We start from the raw sequence: 21,304 nt of genomic DNA, 5'->3' as shown, positions 1-21,304 counted from the left end.
CCGCCGCTGACGCTGCTCTCTGTGCTCCCCGCGGCAGCGCGCCCGGGCCTACGTCGTCCCCATCGAGGGGACCCCCCGCACCATCCTCCTGCGGCAGCAGTAAGTGAGGCCTCGGTGGGGCAGGCCGGGAGGGGGCTGTGCGGCCCCTCACCTAATGGGGACGGGACGGGGACAGGGTCGAGCCCAGCTGCACGGGGCCCGTGCTTCGCAGTGCGTCGAAGGGCTCCTTCAGGCCCGCAGCTGCGTGACCCGGGGGCTGCCCTAGGGAAGGCTTYTGGGGGGCCGGGGAGGCAGGAGCTGCAGGGGACGGGGTGCGCATAGTGATCCCCGAGGGGCGCAGGAGGCTGGAGAAAGAGCGCAGAGTCATTGCTCTAGAAAAAAGAAGTGTAGCTGCCTCTTGCAGCATCCGCAACGTGCAGGGGTAACATCAGAATTCAAAGTTTGTCTCTTTTGTGGGTAGAGTGTTTTTGCCCAACGATCTCAGGATTTATACTGATGGCCGAGGGGGAATTGTGAAGTCCGAACTTGTGCRTATCAAGGTAATAACTGTTTACTGTCTGCTGTACCTTCATTAGTCAGAGAAAACAGGTGATTTAAGTAGTGCTTCTGAAAAAACGTACTTGTTAAAAGCTAAGATTGGCTTCTGTTGGAATATTCTACACACTTTGTATTCATCTCTGACACTTCACTAGCAGGAACTTTCTCAAGGGAACCAAAACTTGCCCTGAGAATTTCAGGTAACGAAAGCAGTAGTGTTCAAATGCAGAAGTGGTTGATACTGCTCTGCCTGGCTGACAGCAGCGTGTCTGGGATGCTCTGCCTGTGAAAGCAGGTTTGTCTGCTCACTACCGGGCAGATGGGGCTCACGTTTCATGGATGCTTCCATCCAAGCAGTGATTCTCCCAATAGCAAGACAAGTGTAGGAGGTGGTCATTTCTGGAGATGAGCTCGCCCAGGTCTGGAAATCGGCTGGGTTGGTATGCCAGCCTGTTCTGTGAGGGAAGACATTCATACATGCCTAGTGCAGGGCCACACTGCCACAGCAACCAAGGCTGTTACCAGCCATTACACCATCGATCTTTGTCCTTTTCAGCGTGATTGCTTCTATGAAGGCTATGTGGAAGGTTTCCCGGGTTCCCTCGTGGCACTTAGCACCTGCTCTGGACTGAGGTAAATCTGTTGCTTGTGCGTGTGGGACAAGCATTAGCCAGAGTGCTGTGTGTTGACAGTGGTGGTTGTCCAAAGGCAGCGAAGGAGCTGTTGCTGCCGCTTTGTGCCTTTGTTTTGCAGTGGGATTCTGCAGCTAGCAAATGCCACCTATGGAATTGAGCCTCTGGACGCTGCACCAGGATATCAGCATCTCATTTATCCAATGAGGAATGAAAATATAGAGAATCAGCTTTTTGTAGAAAACAGCTCCCTTGCCCAGCCTCAGGAGATTTCGCAGAAGCTGAATGCCGGAATGCGAGTGAGTTCAGCATGTAGCAGTTTTGCGTTTTGTTTTCTGTGGAATCAGGCATCAGGTTTATGAGGAAGTGATGCGGACTTGGGAAATCCATAGCCCAAGGATGCCTCACATTGTGAGGTTGCGTGTTGTTTCTGGACATTTGAATAAAGCTGCTAGTGTAGCACCTAGGGATATTCAGGACATCAGGTGTTTATGTGTTTAGGTGTTTAAGGGACTCTATGTGCTTTCTAATTATGTGGAAGAGACCTTCTTGAGAGAGGAGGGAAGGATATAGCCTTTGCTGGAACTTAGGTGGTACAGAAACATCACGATTGTAAAGTATTAGGAGAGCACTTGRTGTGGCAGTCGGCTGGCGCACATTACTTCTGTGCAGCTAGTTTCCAGAGGTGGTGGTGGTAGAAAAGAGGGAATGCCTGTCTCTGTGGTCTGTTAGAAATTACCATCCTTTTTTGTGGGTCAGGGGCTTTGCCAAAATGTCAGTTGCTACAGATGTGGCCCGATTGCATGGTCAATTGTGTCACGTTGTGATTATTGTATGGAAACATTTCTTATACGACCGTATGTCATATAGATGTAATTGGTTTTGAAGTGCGTAAATTGACAGTAGACCTAAGTGTCTCTTTTGCAGAGTTGCTATAAAGTGAAGAAGTTGTGCACTAATGTGTATGGAGGTTTTTTTGATTTATTGTTTTTTTTCCCTGAAGAATAAGCACGCTGTCACTAGATCCCCTCGTTATCTGGAAGTGCATGCAATTTTGGACAAGGCTTTGGTGAGTCTTTTTGCACTCTTTATGGTAAATTGTTTTCTCTAGTAAAACTGTGTAACAGTGCAGTGGCTTCCRGCAACATTGATGCACAGGGCCTGACAGCCTCTGCGAAATGGCAACTAGCTCCCTTCCTCTTGGGTATGGGTAAGAATATGGCATAGCAGGGACCATAAACAGCACTCACAGAGAGTTCCCCTGCATGCTGAGCGCTTCATCAGGACAGTGTTATGGGCCAAATGCTGTTGCCTCACAGTGATGTGCTCCTATGCTTGTTTCAGTATGACTACATGGGCGCAGACAAGGATGCTGTGACTGACAAGATAGTGCAGCTTTTCAGCTATGTGAACAGTGTAAGTTGCTTGTGGTTGTGTTCTGAATGTAGGTGCTGTGTTGTAGTGGTATGGATCAGGCCACCTAGGCAAAGCAAGCTGGAAGCTAAGGAGCAGCTGCATTCTCTGAACATTAATTCTGTCATTGTGTTTCCAGATGTTCACTCGCCTTAATCTSACAATAGTATTGACTTCCCTGGAGTTTTGGACGGAAAAGAATAAAATCCCTACCACAGGAGATGCTGAGGAGTTACTGCGGAGGTTTTTGCAGTGGAAGAATACGCATCGTGTCTTGCGGCTACAGGACATAACATACTTATTTGTGTAAGARGAGCACAGCTCTATTAGACAGTGCGGGGATGAAAGGGACAGAAAGCTGTCGATGTAATGTACAGCAGCCTGTGTRTGACCCAGAGCTGGTTTTGTTCTGCAGTTACAGGGAGCAGCCCCGTTACGTGGGGGCATCTTCTGCGAGAAGGCTGTGCCTCAAGAACTATGCTGGAGGGGTTGCCTTGGTATGGTACCGTTGAACCTGTCTCTTTGAACCCATAACGTACTCTGGGTTTAGGTGAAGTGTTGACTTTTGCCTAAAGAGGTAAGCCCCACACCTAACTTCACGACTAAGAACCCCCTGGCAGCAGAGGCGGTGCAGCCCTTCGTGGTAGTAACAGAGGGGGTGATTGCAAGATGGGCAGATGCAGAGTGACCTCTGCGCTGTACAACAGAGATAATGTGAGTGAGGAGTGCAGACGAGCCTGCCTCGTGTCATGTGCAGTCCCCTGCTCTGGGCCATGCCTGAGACTGTTTGTGCAGGAACTCTGAAGTGTYGTGGCCTGCTGCGGTGTTTGCCCACAGCTCCCGCCGAGTGCCGTCACGGCTAGATCCTCTGCTCAGAGTTGTCCAAGCAGAGGTCGGGGTCAGAAGCAGTCACAGTCTCTCTAGTTTCTTCCCCCATGATGTGAAGAGCACAAATCCCGATATGGCGGGGCACGTGCTCTGTCCACCTGGCCTGTTTATTGCCAGCTAAGCTCCTGAGAGCCCTAAAGTAGAAAAGGAGAACCCTGTGTCCGGAGGTGACAGAAGTCTTAGGTCTGTCCCTGTGCCATTGTAGTACCGAAGAGCTATGACGCTGGAGACATTTTCGGTGATCCTCGCACAGCTGCTAGGGCTGAGCCTGGGAATAGGCTAYGACAATTCCAGGAGCTGCCACTGCGCGGGAGCCACCTGCCTAATGCAGAGCAATGCAGTGTAAGACTTCTCCAACTCTTGCTGCCCATGTGGTTTGGTGAGGTGTAAGGCCCTGGGAGTGACATAGGGCCAGAAAGCATGTGCTTCTGCTGAGTGTTGTGTGTGGAGGTATAGAGTAACCATCACAGAAACGCTGCCTGCAAGTGGCAGAGCAGGTAAAAGTACAGAAGTGTGCAGAGACCAGCAGGTCCGGATAGTGGCCAGCTTCTGCTGGCGACCCCAGCAGAAAGCCTCTCCCTTTCTGGGGGCACAAGGGGACATGTAGTCCCCAAAATGCAGGTCGTTTTTACAGGAGTGGTTTTCTGTGACTTTCAGACGCTCGACTGGTACAAAAGCCTTCAGCAGCTGCAGCATAAGAGACTTTCAGCATTTTCTCACCACTGGAGAAGGGCAATGTCTTTGGAATAAGCCAATTATGGATATATCATATAAAGCTCCCGTGTGCGGCAATAAAGTGGTGGAGCCAGGAGAGGCTTGTGACTGTGGTTCAGCGGAGGTTAGTTGTCAAGCCTGGGCACAGAAAGAAATAATTAGGCTGTTGGTCTAAGGCGGTAGGAAATACTCAGGAGAGAGGTGTGAACTGCTCCAGTGCTTACACAATGTGCGTGCAGGGCAGAGAGGGCCAGCCAGGGGCCTCGCGGCACCTTACTCAAGCGTGAGCGCTCTGCAGACGCTCAGCCGCAGGTGCAGTTGTGCGTGAGGTGGCCGTTGAAGAGGACATCTATTTGCATTGCTCCTAATGGTGGATGGTGTGAGCTCGTAACAGTTTTAGCRGTAATGACCAGTTGCACCCTCCTTCCCACCTCAGGGAAACAAGCTGAAGGGAGCAGTCCACTTTGACACTGCTGATCTCATTTGGCAACGGGGTGCCTACATAAAATGGGTGAGCAGGTATGTGAGGAGGAACAGCGTGAGTACCCGCGATGGAAAAAGCAGAGGCACGCTTATGCAAAGCTTATGGTTTGCTGACAGTTCATAAGCCAATGCAGAGTCCACAGAGAAAACAGGAGTTAGGAGCAGTACTCTGGGTGCCACAAGAGGGCTTCAGAGGAGTTTGCTGTGCATGGAGCTGGAYGAGTGCTCTGTTGGTAGCTGCCTTTCTGTTCGTAGTGACAGCCTGGATGCAGCCTAGAGTGCACATCTGCAAGTGCTCTCTGCCTCCACGAGCCACTGCAGCCATCCAGGCGGTTCCCCTGTGGCCTTGTAACAAGGAGAACATCTTCCTCAAGTACTGTGCAGTTGTGAGGACTGAACAGGGTGCCTTGCCAGTGGAGCTGCTTTGTAGCTCCCTCACGTGCATGGTCAGTTGGTGGCAGCAGGAATGTCTTGGACATGGCTCCCCTCAGGAGGATGCTCATGATTTTGGTTGCTCCTGGGAAGAGTGGCAAAGCTGCCTCTGTTGTTATCTCCTCATCTGTGAAGGGATAGGTAGCTAATGTAAAGCTAAATCTGTTAGGTAATCTCTGCTGTTAACTTTAAGGAATGTCAGCATGATCAGTGCTGTACAGTTGGATGCAAAACTAAGAAAGGGGTCGAATGCCTGTCTGGACCATGCTGCTGGAGATGCCAGGTAAGCTGCATATCGGGAACAGTCACCTTGCATTCCCTGAAAATGGTCCCCAGGCAGGCATCACTAGCTTGCAAACCTCTCTGGAAGAATGTACAAAATRGACTTGGTAGGTAAAATGGTGGCTGTCTTTCCACCCAAAAGTACCACTTATAGCTCTTATGAGAAGAGTCTGAGAGATTGTAGTAAACAAAGTTGCCTGAAGCACTATTGCCAACAAAGAACCTGTGTCTCAGGATGGTGTTTGTAGGGAGCAGAGATTTTGTTCTCTTTCCAAGTACTCTCAGTCAGACAAGAGAGCAAGTAGACCCCTCCACATACAAGGCTTGCAGCATTTTCCCCGTTTTGCCTTCCAACCTGGGTRACATGGGCTATACCAAGCCATTGGACTCCTTTCAATGATGGTCTGCCATCTCACGAAAAAATGTGTGCCTGGCCCCGAAAGCGTCCAAAGCTGCCTGGAAAGGATCAGGCCACAGCTGAGGGACGTGTGATGGCAGTGTGGTGGGARGGGGACTTGCGGGCCTTTCAGACCGGAGGGCTGGGACGAAGGAGCAGAAAGCTGACCAAGAGCCTTGCGTCATGTCAGAGTATCTAGATACCAACTGGCCTCTGATGTGTAAGATTCCTGGGGGACTGCAACCGGAGGCATGGCTCCTAAGTGAGTGCACCTTTGGTCTTGCCAAGTAGCAGTAGTGTCAGAAGTGAGTGGAGACAATATTCTTCTCACTCAGGGAGATCCACTCTGCTTTTTGGAAGGTATCTACTCTAAACTGTRTATGGAAAGGCAGCCAGTGATAGCGTTTGTGAAGAGGTGGCAGATCTTTTTTCTGGWGGCTGATGTAATGCCTGAGAATATCAAACACCATGGTATGTCTGAAATCTCTTTCCCAAAAGTTTGGATTTCAGCCAGCGGGGAATTCTATGGTGGAAACACCATAATTCAGCAGGTGTGAAGGTGAGACAGTKTGCTGAAGAGTATCAATGTCTTTGAGAAATTATTGACAAAAGAATCAAGGCTTTGTTAGGTGGTGCTCCTGATGCTGTGTAGCTGGTCRAAGGTAACAGGATGAGAGAAGTCACAGATCACATCCAAGTGTTATTCTTTTGGAGGGGTCAGTGTGGTTTGTGGTGAACTTGGAAACATTACTGGCGATTTTCCCTAAATCTAGGCTTATCTGGAAAGCCAGGACTTGCTTTTTGCCTCGTAACAAGTTTTAATCTTTTGCCTGTGCATGTTGGTACTAAGCGTAGCTCCTCTTGTTCTCTCTTTCCCCTAGTTTCTGAAGAGAGGTACGTTATGCAGAACCAGCCCTGAGGATGAGTGCGAACTGAAAGAGTATTGCAACGGTACCTCTGGGCAGTGCACACCGAACTTTTGGGTCATGGACGGGCACCCCTGCAACAAGAGGAGCGCCTTTTGTTACAAAGGAGTTTGCCAGATGGCCGACAAGCAGTGTCAGAAGATCTTCGGGAAAGGTAGCAGTGACAAAGGGTCATGGGGGGATGAGCCTGGGGTGGGGAGGGTGCTTTTCATGCACACTCAAGGTCTTGCATGAAATCACTGCTTTGGGATAGCCTGGTCGTGATGGAAGCCTGACCCATGCCTGTGCAAGAAGGAAAAGGAGGCATGGAGGGAAGCAGGCGTTGTGAAGGCTGTCCGAAGAGGAGTGTGGATGGAAAGAGTGAGAGTGACAGAAAAGGGGAGGTGAAGAAGGCTGCCAGGGCCAAAAGAGTGACTGAGAGAGAGATAGTAGGGGGCATGTCGTGCAGCCTATAAGCAAGGTAGCATCTGCTGTGGCTTTGCAATCGGTGGCTTGTGGCAGTTCCTGTGCTGGTTTGCCAGGTCACGGTGGGGAAGGAGGGGGGCACAGCTCAGCAGTCGGTCCAAAGCGTCCTACAAAGACAGGTGAGGGTGACCAACAGCCGGCTCTCAGTACACACGTTCTCACTTGGAACGCCTCCCAGAAACTGCTGGTCTGGGAGATGCACTGTGTCTGGGGCAAGATTTAGCACTTTTCAGTGGTGCCAACCCACACCAACAGGACCACGCTGGTGGTCTGGTTTTGCTTAAGACCCTGTCACCAGGGTGCCAGGCACCTGGAATAATGTCTGATARGGAGCGTACACCTCGCAAGCACAGGGTGAAATGTGCATGCAATTGTTCATAGTGCAGGTGGTGTTGGGAGCACTGTGTAAAGGAAAGACCTGGATGTAGTACAAATACCTGGCTTAGATGCACAGGTTGTGACTGCCTGGCAGTGCATGTCTCTCTGTCTGGCAAGGCAAAACCATGTCGAGGAGCATGGGGAGCAGATGGCCCTGTTTTCTCAGATGAGAATCCTAGCAATGTCCCAAAAAACCTCACAGCTGTGTTGGGGGAAGCCTGGATTTTTCTGAACTGCAGCGAAGYCTCTGTGCATGCTCCAGTGAGGATGTGAAGGAAGCAGAATAATGTATAGGAGCAGTTTGTACTGAGCAGGGATGTGAAAGCTGTAATCTCCAGGTTCGCACACAGCCACGCTCCCAAAGGCTTGGGAGAGAACAGAGTGACTGGCTGAGGTGCCAGTGTCTCATGTGGCCCACGTCATTGCTCGCCATGCTTGCATGGAGAAACCTTGGACAGACCGTAAGTGACAACATGTGTTCACAGGTGCCAGAAATGGGCCCTTGGCCTGTTACGAAGAAATTAATGGTCAAAGGGACAGAATGGGACACTGTGGCTCYGATGGGAGTGGTTACCGGAGTTGCGCATGGAAGTAAGTCATGAAGGAGCAGTCTGCCACGGAGCAGGAAACTTTGTACAGAGTTTTGTAGCAGAGGTCTTTTCTGAACTGTGCCGCTTSGTTGAGGAGGAGCGAAGCGTGCTCTCCTGGTGGCAGAGGAGTGGGAACTGTTGATTCTCTGCTTGTGTGTGTTTGGGCCGGTGACKGCTGGGAGGGGAATGGAAGGTGACCATGCTGAGCTGTCCCAGGCAAGGGCTGTGAGGCAGACAWGAGAGAGAGGCCTATAGGGGACCGAAGCATGAGCAGGAAATCCTCGTGTTGGGGAGCGTTTGTATGGCGGGCTGCTCTGAATGAGCTTGCTTGGTGTCAGCGAGTTGTGCGGTGAGGCATGGGAAGGGCTCTGGGGAGGACCAGCGGCCTCAGGAATGGCCTCTTGATGCATTTCTAGGGATCTCCGATGTGGGAAGCTCATTTGTGAATATCCAGGTCATAAGCCATTTACTAAGGAGAAAGCAGCAGTCATTTATGCACGGGTGCAGAATTCGTTGTGTGTGACATTAGAYTACATGAAGTCTCCCACGGAGAAGGACCCGATGCTGGTGAACGACGGCACTGTCTGCGATGACCACATGGTGAGCGCTCATCAGAAATGCCGGTGAGGGCTCTGCCATGGTTGTGGCGTGCGAGCCCTGAGGGCGGCCACATTTCCAATCGGCGCTCTTCTGAACGAGTGAGGATTGTCGTGTGGGTGGACTTGTCATCAGACAGGGACTGGATCAAAGCTTGCCACTCTGGGCTGGGCTCCCAGAAGCTCTGTGGCTCTCCAGAACAAGTTGGTGCTTATAACTATCTCATGCTGTCTGCTGATCAGGACTTGCCTGTGTTTGGGTTCCAGATCTGCATGAACCAGAAGTGTGTGCCTGCTACCGTCTTGAACTACAAGTGTGAAATAAAGACGAAATGCCACAATCGCGGCGTAAGTAATGATGCCTTCTGCTCCTGTTTGCGGGCCATGGGAACTGCCCGAGCCCTCCCTCGCAAAAGCAGCATATCATGTCTGGAGAGAGAAGGTGGGGGAGGTGGGCACTTGGCAGGGGAAGTCCCGGTGTCTTTCCTGAGTCTGTGTTTGTAGTGGCTATAGAACAAATCTCTTTATAGGTGTGGGAGAACTGGCAGGCCAGCAGGCTCAGCTTTCTGCCCCCGCAAATTAGAAAGCASCTCGGTCTCTCTGGAGGCCAGGCCAAAATGCCAAAGACGGACAGAAGGCAATGCCCCCTCAGGGAGAGTATACCTGTCTGTGACTTTGACAGGGTGAAATCAYCTTGGTCATAGCATCTCAGCATTTTCACTCGCTCCCACTCTCCCATCATGGGAAGTGGCYGCGGGACTGGGTGGCCAAGGGCCCTGTCTACAAATAGGTCTTTGTGTCTGTGCATGCGAACCTYGGGCAAGTTGCATATCCAAAAGCTTTGCCTCACACTGCTTGCCATGATGTCTATGCCAAGTGTTCAGAATATGTGCARAGCTGGTGGTGACCTCTCATAGCTAACTGTTGTGCATTTCTCTGCCTGCCTGAAACTCAGGTATGCAATAACAAAGGGCACTGTCATTGCCATCCCGGTTGGAAGCCACCCACCTGCCAAGAGAAAGCAAGCACGATGGGAGGAAGCACCGAGAGCCTGTTCAGAGGTGGTAAGGAGCAAGGATGGCTACTGCTGTTGGTTCTTTTTCTATTGGGAAGAAGCTGCACTTTGCTTGGAGTGAAGGGAGGGAAAAGCAGTGTGTACTCTGGATTAGGTGTGGGTTAAAAATGCAAGTGMAAATCTTGGGGCCGTCAGTGTGACAGGATCCTGTAGCCAAGGAGTGGGCCTGCAGCAGCTGCAGGAGAGCCATGAGCACTGGGAATGGGGCATCTCAAGTGTGTGTGTGTGTCTGTCTGTCTCAGGTGTCTGAAGAAGTAAGTAGAGGCTGTATCCTCGTGTGACACATAGCTACAGGTCTGCATGTTCCCGTGTGTGTATATACACACACATGTATATGTGTGTACATGTATATCTATATGTAAAAATATGTATATATACAATTATATTTATACACACACACACAAAGAGAGAGAGGGAGGGAGACGGAGAGATGTACAGCTGTGCTACTTTGCCAGCCCATGTAGATGAGCATTGTTGTTCCAAGAACTCTGCTTTATGTGGTAAAGGAGGTAATTTCTATCCTGTATTTAGATGATGCGGTCATCCCAAGCAAGAATGTGCTGAGGAACTGGCTCCTTATAAGTTTCTGCCTCTTTCTGCCCATCCTCATCGGGGCTGCTGCACTGGTAATAAGGCGAAGCGAATGGTGCGAMTGCCACACTCCAGAGGAGTTGCCACGAGACGAGTAAGTAAGTGTATCACACAGGGTTCGTAAATAGCCTGGCTCACGGAAGGGTGTGACACAGGTAGTGTGTCTGTGCGTAGGAGGCTCCGGCTGTCCAGTGTGGAGGAGGATGCTGTGTAGGTAGCTTTTTATGTTGGGGAGATTGAGGAGGGGAGAGCAGGGGAGAGCCAGTGTGGAAATCTGAGGCAGTGAGGGTGCTGTGAGAGGCGTAGGCACTGTAGCATAGCAAAGGGGACTCCYGGAAGAGGGTGCTGACCAAATGCATGCCCAGCACTAGGTGGCTAGAGCTGTAGGGAAGGCCAAGCAGTGCTCATAGAGTATGGATGGTGCTGAGAAAGGCGGTGGAACATGCCAAAGGGAGTATTTTGGGCTTTATGGCTGTGACACTTACAGGAATGCTTCTGCTCCTTGCACTATAGGTGTGTAGAGGTGGATTCTGCCAATGAGCAAAGGTATGTGTCCAATTTGTAATAGCATAGCCTCCTAAGAAGTCAGTGTTATATAGCTTTGCCCAGCTCATGGTGTGTCCCATCCTGAGCTGGTGCCTGCCCAAAGAGGGCCTTGTGGTTAGTTAGGTAGACTTAGATTTGGGGGGGGGGTTGAGAGGTGGTGGTGGGGTTTGAGGGGGCAGTTTTCATGCTGTGATACTGCTTTGGGGGAGGTGTTTGTGGAATGTGTTGTGATGTGTGTATGAAGGTAGCCTAGGTAGCAGGATGGAGAAGGTCGTGGAGCCCTGGTGACGATAGTGGAGTGGTTSTTTGTTCTGAAAATGTTACAGCTCTTTGGGAGTAGTGGTGCTTGCAGAGGGATCTGGAACGGTGGGATGTCTGAGTGAGTAAGCAATTAAGTGGGGCTACAGGAGGGCCAGAGCGTTGCCTCAGCAGAGGGAAAGCAGACCAGCAGTACGTGCTGCCCGATCAGCATAGCGATGTGTGGCTGCACATTGCAGAGGAGCGGGAGTTTGCACTGGCACTTGGTGTGGGAGAGGGCAGGGAAGTGGTGACGGGGCTGTGGCCGTGCATGGGGTGACTGAGAAGGAGTGTTGTGGCWCTGGGTGCCAGCACGCTGGGATTTTTTTGGTAGGCTGCATGCTAGCTGGATGTGGGAAGAGCAGTCCAGGACCTGAGGTATGGAGTAACGACCCTTGCAGAARTGTCTGGCTGGAGTCTGCCCATAGCTAGAGTGGGTCTGGCACTGGAGCAGCTGTGTGTCTGGGGCCAGTAGCAGGACACTTACCTGGGTGAAGCAGACGGAGAGCTGGCAGTGCCAGCCCTTTCTGGGAATGAGGTGAGGTGTGTGCAGCTATAGGGTGGCCCTGTGTGTCTGGAGGGCAGCTGCAGTGTGCGCAATGTGCAKTGGAGCCTTAGTGGGTCCTCAGGGTTGAAGGATCTGTTGGGGCTGTGCTGAAGGGGCCTGGCAGCTAACAGGAGTCTTGCCTTTTTGTATTTTTCTGCAGCATGTAATGAAGAAGCAGGGCTGCACAAGGTGATTGGTCAYGTGAAGCCTGGATGTTTTCTGCATTGCTCCCAAAAGGAAGAGAGTGAGTGGGACACACTGTGTTTGAGAAGTGTCCTGCTGGGCCAGGTCTGARGCATGGAAGCTAACAGCCACGTGACCTCAGAGGACTGTGGCAGTCTGCTGAAGAGCTTGCTGTAAGTGCCCATAGCTTGTGTTTGGTTCAATAAAAGGTGTTAATGACATCTGAGTCCTGTGATCCTTCTGGAGTGTGCCATCAGAAGAGCCTGCGGGTACCAGCATGGACTACAGCCTCCTGGTGTCTGCTGCACATGGTCTAGGAGAGCTCAGTGCTYTCAGAGGGGATATGATGGGAAGAGCACTGGTCTTGTGCTCTGGTGGCCCTGAACAGGGGTGTCTGGGGCAGAGCTAGCCAGAAGGAGACAAGTGTGTGGCAGCATCACTCCAAGCTGAACAGGGGGTATGTACTGGCAGGGATGTGTGTGAGGCACTGTGCTTGGTGGAGTAGATGGTCTGTGCTGGTGAGAAGGGGAGTGGGTCTGTCCCYGTAGGTGTGCTGTGATGGCAGCTGAGCCTATGTCTGCTTTGTCACAGTGGAGCAACACCTTAGATGGTGAGGCCTCTAATAGGCAGAGGAGGCTCCTAGTGAAGATATGCAGGACTTAGTCATCAGAGCCTGCCCCCAGGAGCTGTGATGGGCAGAGACAGTTCGTGGGGCCAGGGCCCACCACTCTGCCCAAGCACCAGCAGCCCCTCTTCTCCTCCAGGTAAGGCTCCCTGGGCCAGGAGGCTGTCAGCCCCATCAGGGCTGGGGGCCTCCACTGCAAGCCCGAGGGCTCTGGCCTCAGCACCAAGGGGCTGTTGGGCCCAGCACCCTCCACAGCTAAGAGCCCTGCCTGGCTCTTCCCAGACCTCCACAACTGGGGGGGGCCCTGCAGAGCAGCAGCCTGACTCCCTAGGAGGCATCACCACACATAGGCCTTGCTTGTGTGCTGATGTCTCCTAGTAGTGAGTCAGGCTGCTGCTCTGTCTCTGCAGGCCCCCCCCAGTTGTGGAGGTCTGGGAAGAGCCAGGCAGGGCTCTTAGCTGTGGAGGGTGCTGGGCCCAACAGCCTCTTGGTGCTGAGGCCAGAGCCCTCGGGCTTGCAGTGAAGGCCCCCAGCCCTGATGGGGCTGACAGCCTCCTGGCCCAGGGAGCCTTACCTGGAGGAGAAGAGGGGCCSCTGGGGCCAGGGCAAGCCCAGGAGGGCTGCTGGTGCTTGGGCAGAGTGGTGGGCCCTGGCCCGCTCTCTGCTCCCGCGAACTGCCTCGCTAACTGCCGTGTTTGCTGGTCCCTYGGTCGCTGCGCTCCCTGCGGTCGCTTGAGCATGCCCTGTTTTGAACTTCCTGTCTCCGCCTCTCCCTGGAAGCCTCCAATCATGGCCATTGGCCCCCAGCCCCATCTAGCACTGGGCTCTCCTCCCCCCACACCTGGCCACCACCTCCACGGCCCCATCTCCATCAGGGGAGACGGGGCCAAGAGGCCTATCGTTGGCCCCGTCTCCATTGATGGAGATGGGGCCAGGAGCCCCATTGGCCAGGATGCCCCCAGGCCTCCAGCACACCCCCCCCCCCCCCCAGGGTGCCACTTACCCACTCTGTCTCCTCCCTGCCAAGGCTCCCCAGGACCTCTGAGCTGCTTCAGCCAGCATGCTGCCGCTGCCTCTTCCTCTGCAGCACTCACCCACATAGACCTGTCCAAGGCACATAGCCTGCAGACCCGGCCTGCACTGCCTATTCCTGCAGGCTGCCCCTCTTCCCATGCCAGCACCATGCAGGACATATATAGCTAGCTATCTAGTCATCTACCAGTCTGTCTTTCTTTCTTTCTTTCTTTCTTTCTATCCATCTACCAGTAGAGAACTGAACTGTACTGTACTCTACTTCACTCCTTTCACCTCCTCTCCTCTCCTCTCCTCTCCACCCCAGCCCCTGCACCCAGACACCACTCACCCTACCCTGTCCCTCTCACGCCACCTCCTGCTACTCTCAGCATCTCCACCCCACTCTAGACCACTCTCTTCTACACTCTGCTCCCTGCTGCACCCCACTCTATACACCACAGCAACCACCTCTGCACTCCACATACCTCCCCAGGCCTGCACTCTGCTCCTCCAAGGCCATGCAGGCCTCCACCCTGTCCTAGCAACCCCACCTTCCCTACTAACCTSCACAGCCTGCCTCTCCACAGTCCCCTCGAGCACAGCCTCGACACATGAGGCCCTCTGCTGACACCAACCTGTGCATCCTGGTTCGCCACCAGACCCTGACATCTCCAACACCTGCACAGGCACAACCATAGGTAACAGACCCACTYACCTGCACAGCCCAGGGGGAACAGGGACACCTCCAGGACCTGTTACTGCACCAAACATAGAGCCCGAGAGGTGCCAAGGCAGACAGCACTGGCCATGTCCTGCAAAAGAGAGCCTGCCCAAACTCCATGGCACATCTCCGATTCCTCCTCTGGTCACCTTCTCCAGACCTTGTTCCTCCCAGCTCCTCAGAGAGGCTCTGTCCACACACACTTCCACCAGACAGAGCCCAGGAGGCACCCAGGCTGACAGAGAGCACTGGCCATGGCCTGCAAGAGAGAGCAGATGCCACAGCACACCTYCAACTTCCTCCCTGGGCACCGTATCCACATCTTGCTCCTCTGAGAGGCTCCAGGCATGCACAACTTCTTCCCATCCTGAATCCAGTTTTCCTGCAGAAAGCACAGCATCATCACAGAGGGCTCCCACAACTCAAGACTGACTTCATAAACTCACTCCATCCTCCCCAAAACAGCAGGGATCCTGAGAAATGGGCACCCAGAAACCTGATCGTTGTGGCAATAGCCCAGGAATATCAAGGCAGCTGCAGTACTAGCAACTGCAACCCACCCTCAGCAGACCTAACATATCTCCTGTGCAACACACACAAAAATACATGCAAATATACACACACACACACACATTTACATACACACATATATACAAGGTATTGCTACAAATACATACACATATATACATACCTACATGCTTACCACCCACTGCAGGACCATCTCCAACATCATGTGTGCTTCAGGAGCACGAGAGCTGGCACTCAGCACGCCACACTGCTCGAGAGGCTTTTGGGCGCTGCACTGCTTTACAAGGGCCAGGAGCTCCAGGGCTCTCGGCTGCACAACCGCTAAGACCCGCCTTGAGACCACCTAGGAAATTGCCTGCCCACACTCAGCTTGCCAGGCAGAAGTTTTCTTGATCTTGCTGGCTGCTGCACACCTAGCTCTGACCTCTCCTGCATCTGCGGAGAGAAATTAAACCCTCCTTGGCAAAAGAGAAGGAAAGGAACCCACCTGCTTGCCTCTGGGCTGCCTTTCCTCCCACGGCTGCAGGGTGAGGGCTGCCACAGAGGGATGCTGGCACCTGGCTGCTCTGCCATCGCAGCACGCTCCTGCCCGGGGCTGCTCTCCAGGGCGCTGCCGCTCTGCGGCCCGGCAARCACCGCCACAGCTTCCTCTCCTCCTGCATGTCACCCCCGGTCTGCACGTACGGGGCGGAACGAGCTTCTCCAYCAGGTATCCGGGCGCTTCTCCCTCCAGGGTGCCCAGCAGTTGTGCACTGCAAGCCACCAGCACAGCAAACCGCACCCAGATCACCCCACGTGCACAGCAACCTGCTCCCGTTGCACCTGCAGCCTGCCCCGAGCGCTGGCGGCACCTTCCTGCGCCCTCTCGGCGCTCCTGGGCCTGCCGCCCGTCCGTCCGTGCCGGCTGCAGGACGCAGGAGCCTCGCGGGGCGGCAGAGCGCGAGGCTTCGCCGCAAACCGGCCCGTCGAATCCCACCCGCTGGTCCAGCTCCTCCTCCGCTCAGAGTTTCTCAGTCCTGCGGAGCAACAGAGAGAGAGATTTTAATGCTATGTTTTTCTTTCTGATGCTCTGCTCTGCTGGTGACTAAAGGCCCATGGACATAGAGTAAGTGCAACGGTACGGCGATGGGGGACCAGGACGGGCCAGGGTGCTCTGTCCCGCCCCGTCCCACGCCACGCAGGGCAAAGCGCCCTCAGACACCACACAACGCCTGCACTGTTGCACCCGAGCTCTCCCGTTTGGCACGGCCACCGGCCGCGGCGGGGAGACCGACCGCCGGGAGCAGGCACCACCCTGCGATGTGCAGCAGCTCKCCCGGGCCGTGGCTCCCATTGCGCTACTCGGGCTGCGCCGGGCACCTTATCGGTGCACAAATCAGCAGCACCTTATGCAAGCACAGGGCTGAGGGCACGGTCTGACGGTGCACGGTCTGACGGTGCGCGTCCCTGGCGGAGCACCGCGGGAGGAGCCCGGGGGAACCGCGCGGCTGCAGCACCCGGGGCGCTCGGTGCCGCGGCCCGGAGCTGCCCAGCCGCGCGAGAGGGGTTTCTGCAGCGGGATGCAGCTCGCAGACCCCCGCCGGAGCGAGCCTCCCTCAGCCGCCTCCGTAGGTGGAGGCCGACGGAGACAGAGATTAATGTTTGCCCGGCGGATAACGACTTATCAGCAACCTTTACTCGTGTTTGCTCGACCCCCGGCCGCGGGGCAGCGCGGGCGGCGCTCCCCCAGGACAAGGTTCGGCCCCGCGCYGGCCCCGCTCGCTGGCTCAGCACATACCGGGCACTGCAGGGAGCGGGCAGCGCCGTGCTCCTCTGATCCCGATCCCGATCCTGCTCCACCACCGGCCCAGGGAGTCCCGACTCTGCAACCAGCCCCCGGGGGATGGCGGCGAGCGGCGAAGAGGAGGCGACGCCGCRGCCGCTCACGCTGGGCAGGTTCCAGCTCTCGGAGGAATACGGCTTCCTTCTCCCGAATCCCCTGGTAGGAACCGGCCGTCACTGCGACGTCGCACTAAACACTGAGCAGAGAACAACGGGGTTAGCGAGCAGCCTTCTCCTGGGGTAAAACTTAACGCAATTTTGCAGTGATTTATAAAAAATAGCAATAAGGAACGCGTCCGATACTTTGGCTTAGGCAGGCTAATACCGCGAGGTGGGGACTGGACACAGCCCTCGAGCCTCGGCGCGTGGGGCCGCGGCTCCTTCGCCTCCCCGCGGACGTCCCACCGCTGGCAGCCAGGCTCTGCCGCCGCCGCGGCTCCGCAGCCCCCCGCGCCTCCCGCTGCTCCCCGACCTCCCGCTTGCCCTGCGCGTCCTTCCCGCGCCTGCAGCGCRCGGCCAGCTCCGCGCCTCACCGCCTCTCTCCAACCTCTCTTAATGCCGCCCAAGACGGAGCTCCCGGCTCGCTACGCGCCGTGGATGGAGATTGCCGGCAGCCTGCCCCAGCTCGTCGCCAGCCGCCAGCTCCGCTCGCGCCTTCGCCAGGTACCCGCCGCCGCTGCCTGCGCTCGCGAGGAGCGCGGAAAAGCACAGGAGCCCTCCAGCTGGCTGCTGCGCCTGGGGGCCTGCTGCGAGCCGTGCCCGCCCCGGGAAAGCGGGCCGCAMGCACGGGCCAGCGAGGCCCGGCTGCGTTTGCGAGCGAGCGTGGTGCCCGAGCCGGGCAGCGGGTTCGCGCGGGTCGCACGGAGCGTGCATGGAGGGTGTAGAGCTTGCATGCAGGGCACGGAGCTCGCATGCAGGGCACAGAGCTTGCATGGAGCTTGCCTGGAGGGCACGGAGCTTGCATGGAGCTTGCCTGGAGGGCACGGAGCTTGCACGCGGGGCATGGAGCTCGCACGGAGCTTGCACGGAGCTTGCACGCAAGGTGCGGACGGGCAGGAGGGGTGTCCCAGCCCGGACCCTCCGCGCCACCTCGCCAGCATCTCTTTGGCAGATGCCCCAGCTGAGCACCCAGGAGCTCCGCGGGCGCGAAGAGCTGCACCTGGCTCATGTGGTGCTCAGCTTCCTCACCATGGGCTACCTCTGGCAGGAGGGCGAGGAGGGCGCTGTCAAGGTAAGAGCGGCGCGGAGCTCTGGGATCCCCAGGAAGCCTGCGGAAGCAGCGGAGGGGAGCGAAGCCCCTCCGCCCAGCCCCGCGCTGCCTCGGCCTCACCGTGTTCCTCCTCTCCCCGTGGTGCCTTCCAGGTCCTGCCCCGAAACCTGGCCATCCCCTTCTGGGAGGTCTCGCGGAGCCTCGGCCTCCCCCCCATCCTCTGCCACGCCGACTTCGTGCTCGCCAACTGGAAGAGGAAGACTCCAAGCGGGTAAGCGCACGACGCTCGGCCTCCGCACCCAACGCGGCTTTTCCGGTGGTCGGGTCAAAAGTGATAAGCCTGATCAAAACCAGCCTAGCCCCGCAAACCAGCCTAGCCGTGTTTTGACTCATGTGCTGATGAAAAACCACTGAAAAACAACCTAACGCGCTCTAGGTGACCCTGCTCGAGCAGCAGGTTGGACTAGACGATCTCCAGGGGCCAACCTCCCTGCCAACCTCAACCGCTCTGGGGCTCTCATCACTACTTGCGGCCCRTCTGAAGGAGAAGGCTCCTTGGGAGGGTCTTGCCGGGACGGGGGGAGGCACCCTTTGGGGTCCCGCCGGCACAGACACGTGGGAAACGGGAGCTGCTAGGAGCCCCGGGCTGCGGGGCAGCTCTCGGGGACGCGTCTGTCCCCGCGTAACGCAACCCGTTGCTAACGCGGTCGGTAACGCCTCTCTCTCCTTTTCTCTTGCACTTGCTGGCAATGCCCGGAACACCTTCAGGCCGCTGGAAATTGAGTAAGTATTTAGGATGCTTATTTATTTTTTAACAGCCTTAGCTTTGTTTGCTTTGGCTTTGCGGCTCCATTGCTGCAGGGTTCAGCTTGGGTTAGACCCATCTCTTGATACGCAAGTGCAACCCTGCAGCTCRGTCTTTGCCGAGAGAAGGCTGCTGCCGGGTCTGCAGCGCAGCGGGCGCGTGAGGAAGGTTAGGCTCCCACATAGGCAGAGCCCGGGGCAAAACGACCCAGACCACTGCTGGTCACAGCCCCTGCAAAGCTGCCGGAGACGGCAGGTCCCAACCCGCCCCTGCGAGCGCACCGCAGCCAGGCGAGCGAGCAGGAAACCGGCTGCGCGCGCCCCGCTCACCCYGCGCGCTTGGCCCTTTCGCCGGCCGCCTCTGCAGAAACCTGGACACCATCGTTGCGCTGCCCGGGGGAGAGAGCCTGAGAGGGTTCATCCTCGTCACCCTCCTGGTGGAGAAGGCGGCCGTGCCCGGGATCAAGGTACCGTGCAGCCGCGAGCCGGCGGCGTGCGGGTACGCGCGCTCTCGCTCGCCGCCGGGCCCCTTTAGCCAYGTGGCCGGAGACGCGAGGTGCCCGCTGCAGCCCGCCCGGCTCGCTGCCAGCTGGCCACGGAGGAGCACGGCACAGTCTCGGGATGCCCTGCTCTTTCCCAGCCTGGAAAGCACCCGAGAGGTGCCTCCGGAGGGGGGCACACCAGCTGCCCCCGTCCCGCGCACGCAGAGGAGACGGGGACCTGGCCAGCGCCGCTCGGTAGTGGCCCCAGAGCTCCGACACCAACTTCCCTTCCCTCTGCCTGCCCTCCACRGCGCAGATTTACATGTGTTTCTGGTGCCCAGCTGGGGTTTTCGGCTTGCTAACAGGCTCTGCACTATAACTGGTTCATAACCAGTGCACCGAGAGTAAACCAGTCGCAGCCCCTTCCCGGCTCTCCCTCCTCTTCTCCCGCAGGCAGTCGCTCAGGCCATTAACGCCCTCCTGCAGCTCGATGAAGACACCCTGCTAGAAGCCCTGCAGCAGCTGGCGGGGGCCATCGGGGACATGAGCAAGGCCCTGAGGCGGATGCACGGTAATAACGCACTTCATGCACGCACACACAGCTCATCCGGATGCAGCAGCGTGCACGCGCCGGCACGGGGCCCGCAAAGCACCGCCGGAGGGACGGAGCGGAAGGGACCGCGGCGGGGGAGAGTCAGGTGGAAGCGAAGTGACGGATRGGGCTGGTGCACCCCAGCCCCTGGCAAAAAAGCTCGGGGTGTTTTTTGCACCACAGCCACACGCCGTGCGGCCACGGGGGCAGCGCCGGCCGCCCGCTCCTCCCGCAGTGGATTCGGGCCACTTCCCAGCTCCGGGGAGAGGAAGTGCCGCCGGATGGGAAAAGCTGATGCAGATGTAACTAATTGCCTTTCGCCTGCAGTAACATTTATGGTCTGATTTCTCTCCTAGATTATGTGGATCCAGCAGTATTTTACTCTGTGATCCGGATCTTTCTCTCTGGGTAAGTCAGCACATTTTCCGCTAAAGCCGTTTCCGAGGGCGGGGAGGAGCAGCGAAGGGGCGGACGGGGGCCCCGGYGGGAGAGCCAGGCTCCCTGGACGAGGCGCCGGGCGGAGAGGCTCGTTCTGCGCCCCCCCGTCTCTGCATCCCACACGTGAACCTCCCCCCCAAGCCTGGTCCCTGCACGGAAACAGCCCGAACGGCGCGGGGAGGAATCGTTACTTCTCTTGGCTCAACAAGACTAATTCCTCTTTGCTTTGTGCACGGCACACGCAGCTATGAGGCTGAATGCAATTCCATTAATTAAAAAAAACGTATCCCCCAAATACTCAAACTGTCAGTTGGGCAAGGTAGAAATAGGGTAAGGAAAGGCCAAAGCTCTCATCCTTCCTGTGGAGCTGCAAGCATCCCAAACTCCTCTGCTCTCGGGCTTCTTGGAAGGTTTCTATTTTTATTTCTGTTCAGTGTATCTCAGCATTCCTAAGTCAAAAGGCTCCATGCATCCTGATTAGCTTTCTTTCATTTTTTATCCAAGCTGACCTTGTCTTGATGGTCATCAGCCTGRAAAAACATGCCTTTTAAATTCCCTTCTGCTTACAAGAATTTCCCACTAGTAGAGGTTACTATAAATACATCCCTGGGACAGCTAAAAATAATAAGGTATTCGATAATGAATCTATTTTCAATCTGTGCAAAATCTGCTCCTGCAGTTAAACAGCCTTAGCAGCCAGTACTCAAAGCTTCATGAAACAGTGCATTCTCTAGAAGGTCAAGAGATATTTTTGTGCCAGGCACATTATCTCTCTAAAATTACAACTTCTCTTTCCATTTGTAAGAGAGCATTTGTCCAGCTTTGCACGACAGGCGCATAAACCGGGACGACGCAGCCTGAGGACTGAGGTGCACAGAGGGGGGGAGGCACGAAACGCTGCCCAGGTCCTGGGCGCGCTGGACGCTGGCGCCTTTCGCGAGCGGGAGGAAACCGCCTTACAGCATCGTCCTCCGTGCAGAGCCGGGGCGGCAGGCCGCCCCGCACCGCCGTCACAGGCGTTTCGYGGGGTAACAGCAACGGAGCAGGTGCTCGCGGTGCCCCTGAAACAGCTTCCCTGGAAGTTGGCAGCTCGGCTC

The 21,304-nt window shown here is 55.8% G+C and overlaps 2 protein-coding genes across 2 annotated transcripts in view; both read left to right on the top strand.

Moving 5' to 3' along the window:
• The window catches only part of LOC146589069 (disintegrin and metalloproteinase domain-containing protein 18-like), a 20,198-nt gene extending 8,013 nt beyond the window's left edge, over nt 1-12,185 (top strand). The window contains exons 12-30 of the mRNA XM_085316905.1: nt 38-99; nt 461-539; nt 1,094-1,170; nt 1,291-1,468; nt 2,173-2,238; nt 2,514-2,585; nt 2,722-2,888; nt 2,998-3,079; nt 3,676-3,812; nt 4,128-4,308; nt 5,293-5,382; nt 6,660-6,858; nt 8,033-8,138; nt 8,554-8,737; nt 9,001-9,081; nt 9,689-9,797; nt 10,340-10,493; nt 10,913-10,945; nt 11,950-12,185. Of these exons, the coding sequence (XP_085173031.1) occupies nt 38-99; nt 461-539; nt 1,094-1,170; nt 1,291-1,468; nt 2,173-2,238; nt 2,514-2,585; nt 2,722-2,888; nt 2,998-3,079; nt 3,676-3,812; nt 4,128-4,308; nt 5,293-5,382; nt 6,660-6,858; nt 8,033-8,138; nt 8,554-8,737; nt 9,001-9,081; nt 9,689-9,797; nt 10,340-10,493; nt 10,913-10,945; nt 11,950-11,956 (2,064 nt within the window). The 3' untranslated portion in view covers nt 11,957-12,185. The remainder of the gene's footprint in view (nt 1-37; nt 100-460; nt 540-1,093; nt 1,171-1,290; nt 1,469-2,172; nt 2,239-2,513; nt 2,586-2,721; nt 2,889-2,997; nt 3,080-3,675; nt 3,813-4,127; nt 4,309-5,292; nt 5,383-6,659; nt 6,859-8,032; nt 8,139-8,553; nt 8,738-9,000; nt 9,082-9,688; nt 9,798-10,339; nt 10,494-10,912; nt 10,946-11,949) is intronic.
• A 4,528-nt stretch (nt 12,186-16,713) lies between these two features.
• The window catches only part of IDO2 (indoleamine 2,3-dioxygenase 2), a 7,170-nt gene continuing 2,579 nt past the window's right edge, over nt 16,714-21,304 (top strand). Inside the window, exons 1-8 of the mRNA XM_085316913.1 lie at nt 16,714-16,841; nt 17,249-17,344; nt 17,793-17,912; nt 18,044-18,162; nt 18,660-18,674; nt 19,063-19,162; nt 19,631-19,748; nt 20,126-20,177. Of these exons, the coding sequence (XP_085173039.1) occupies nt 16,743-16,841; nt 17,249-17,344; nt 17,793-17,912; nt 18,044-18,162; nt 18,660-18,674; nt 19,063-19,162; nt 19,631-19,748; nt 20,126-20,177 (719 nt within the window). The 5' untranslated portion in view covers nt 16,714-16,742. The remainder of the gene's footprint in view (nt 16,842-17,248; nt 17,345-17,792; nt 17,913-18,043; nt 18,163-18,659; nt 18,675-19,062; nt 19,163-19,630; nt 19,749-20,125; nt 20,178-21,304) is intronic.

Source organism: Rhea americana, unplaced genomic scaffold (assembly GCF_003343005.1).
Source record: "Rhea americana isolate MKP2758 unplaced genomic scaffold, rheAme1 scaffold_480, whole genome shotgun sequence".
Taxonomy (NCBI): domain Eukaryota; kingdom Metazoa; phylum Chordata; class Aves; order Rheiformes; family Rheidae; genus Rhea; species Rhea americana.
Note: the sequence above shows the minus strand (reverse complement) of the source record. Positions and strands in the feature narration are given on the sequence as shown.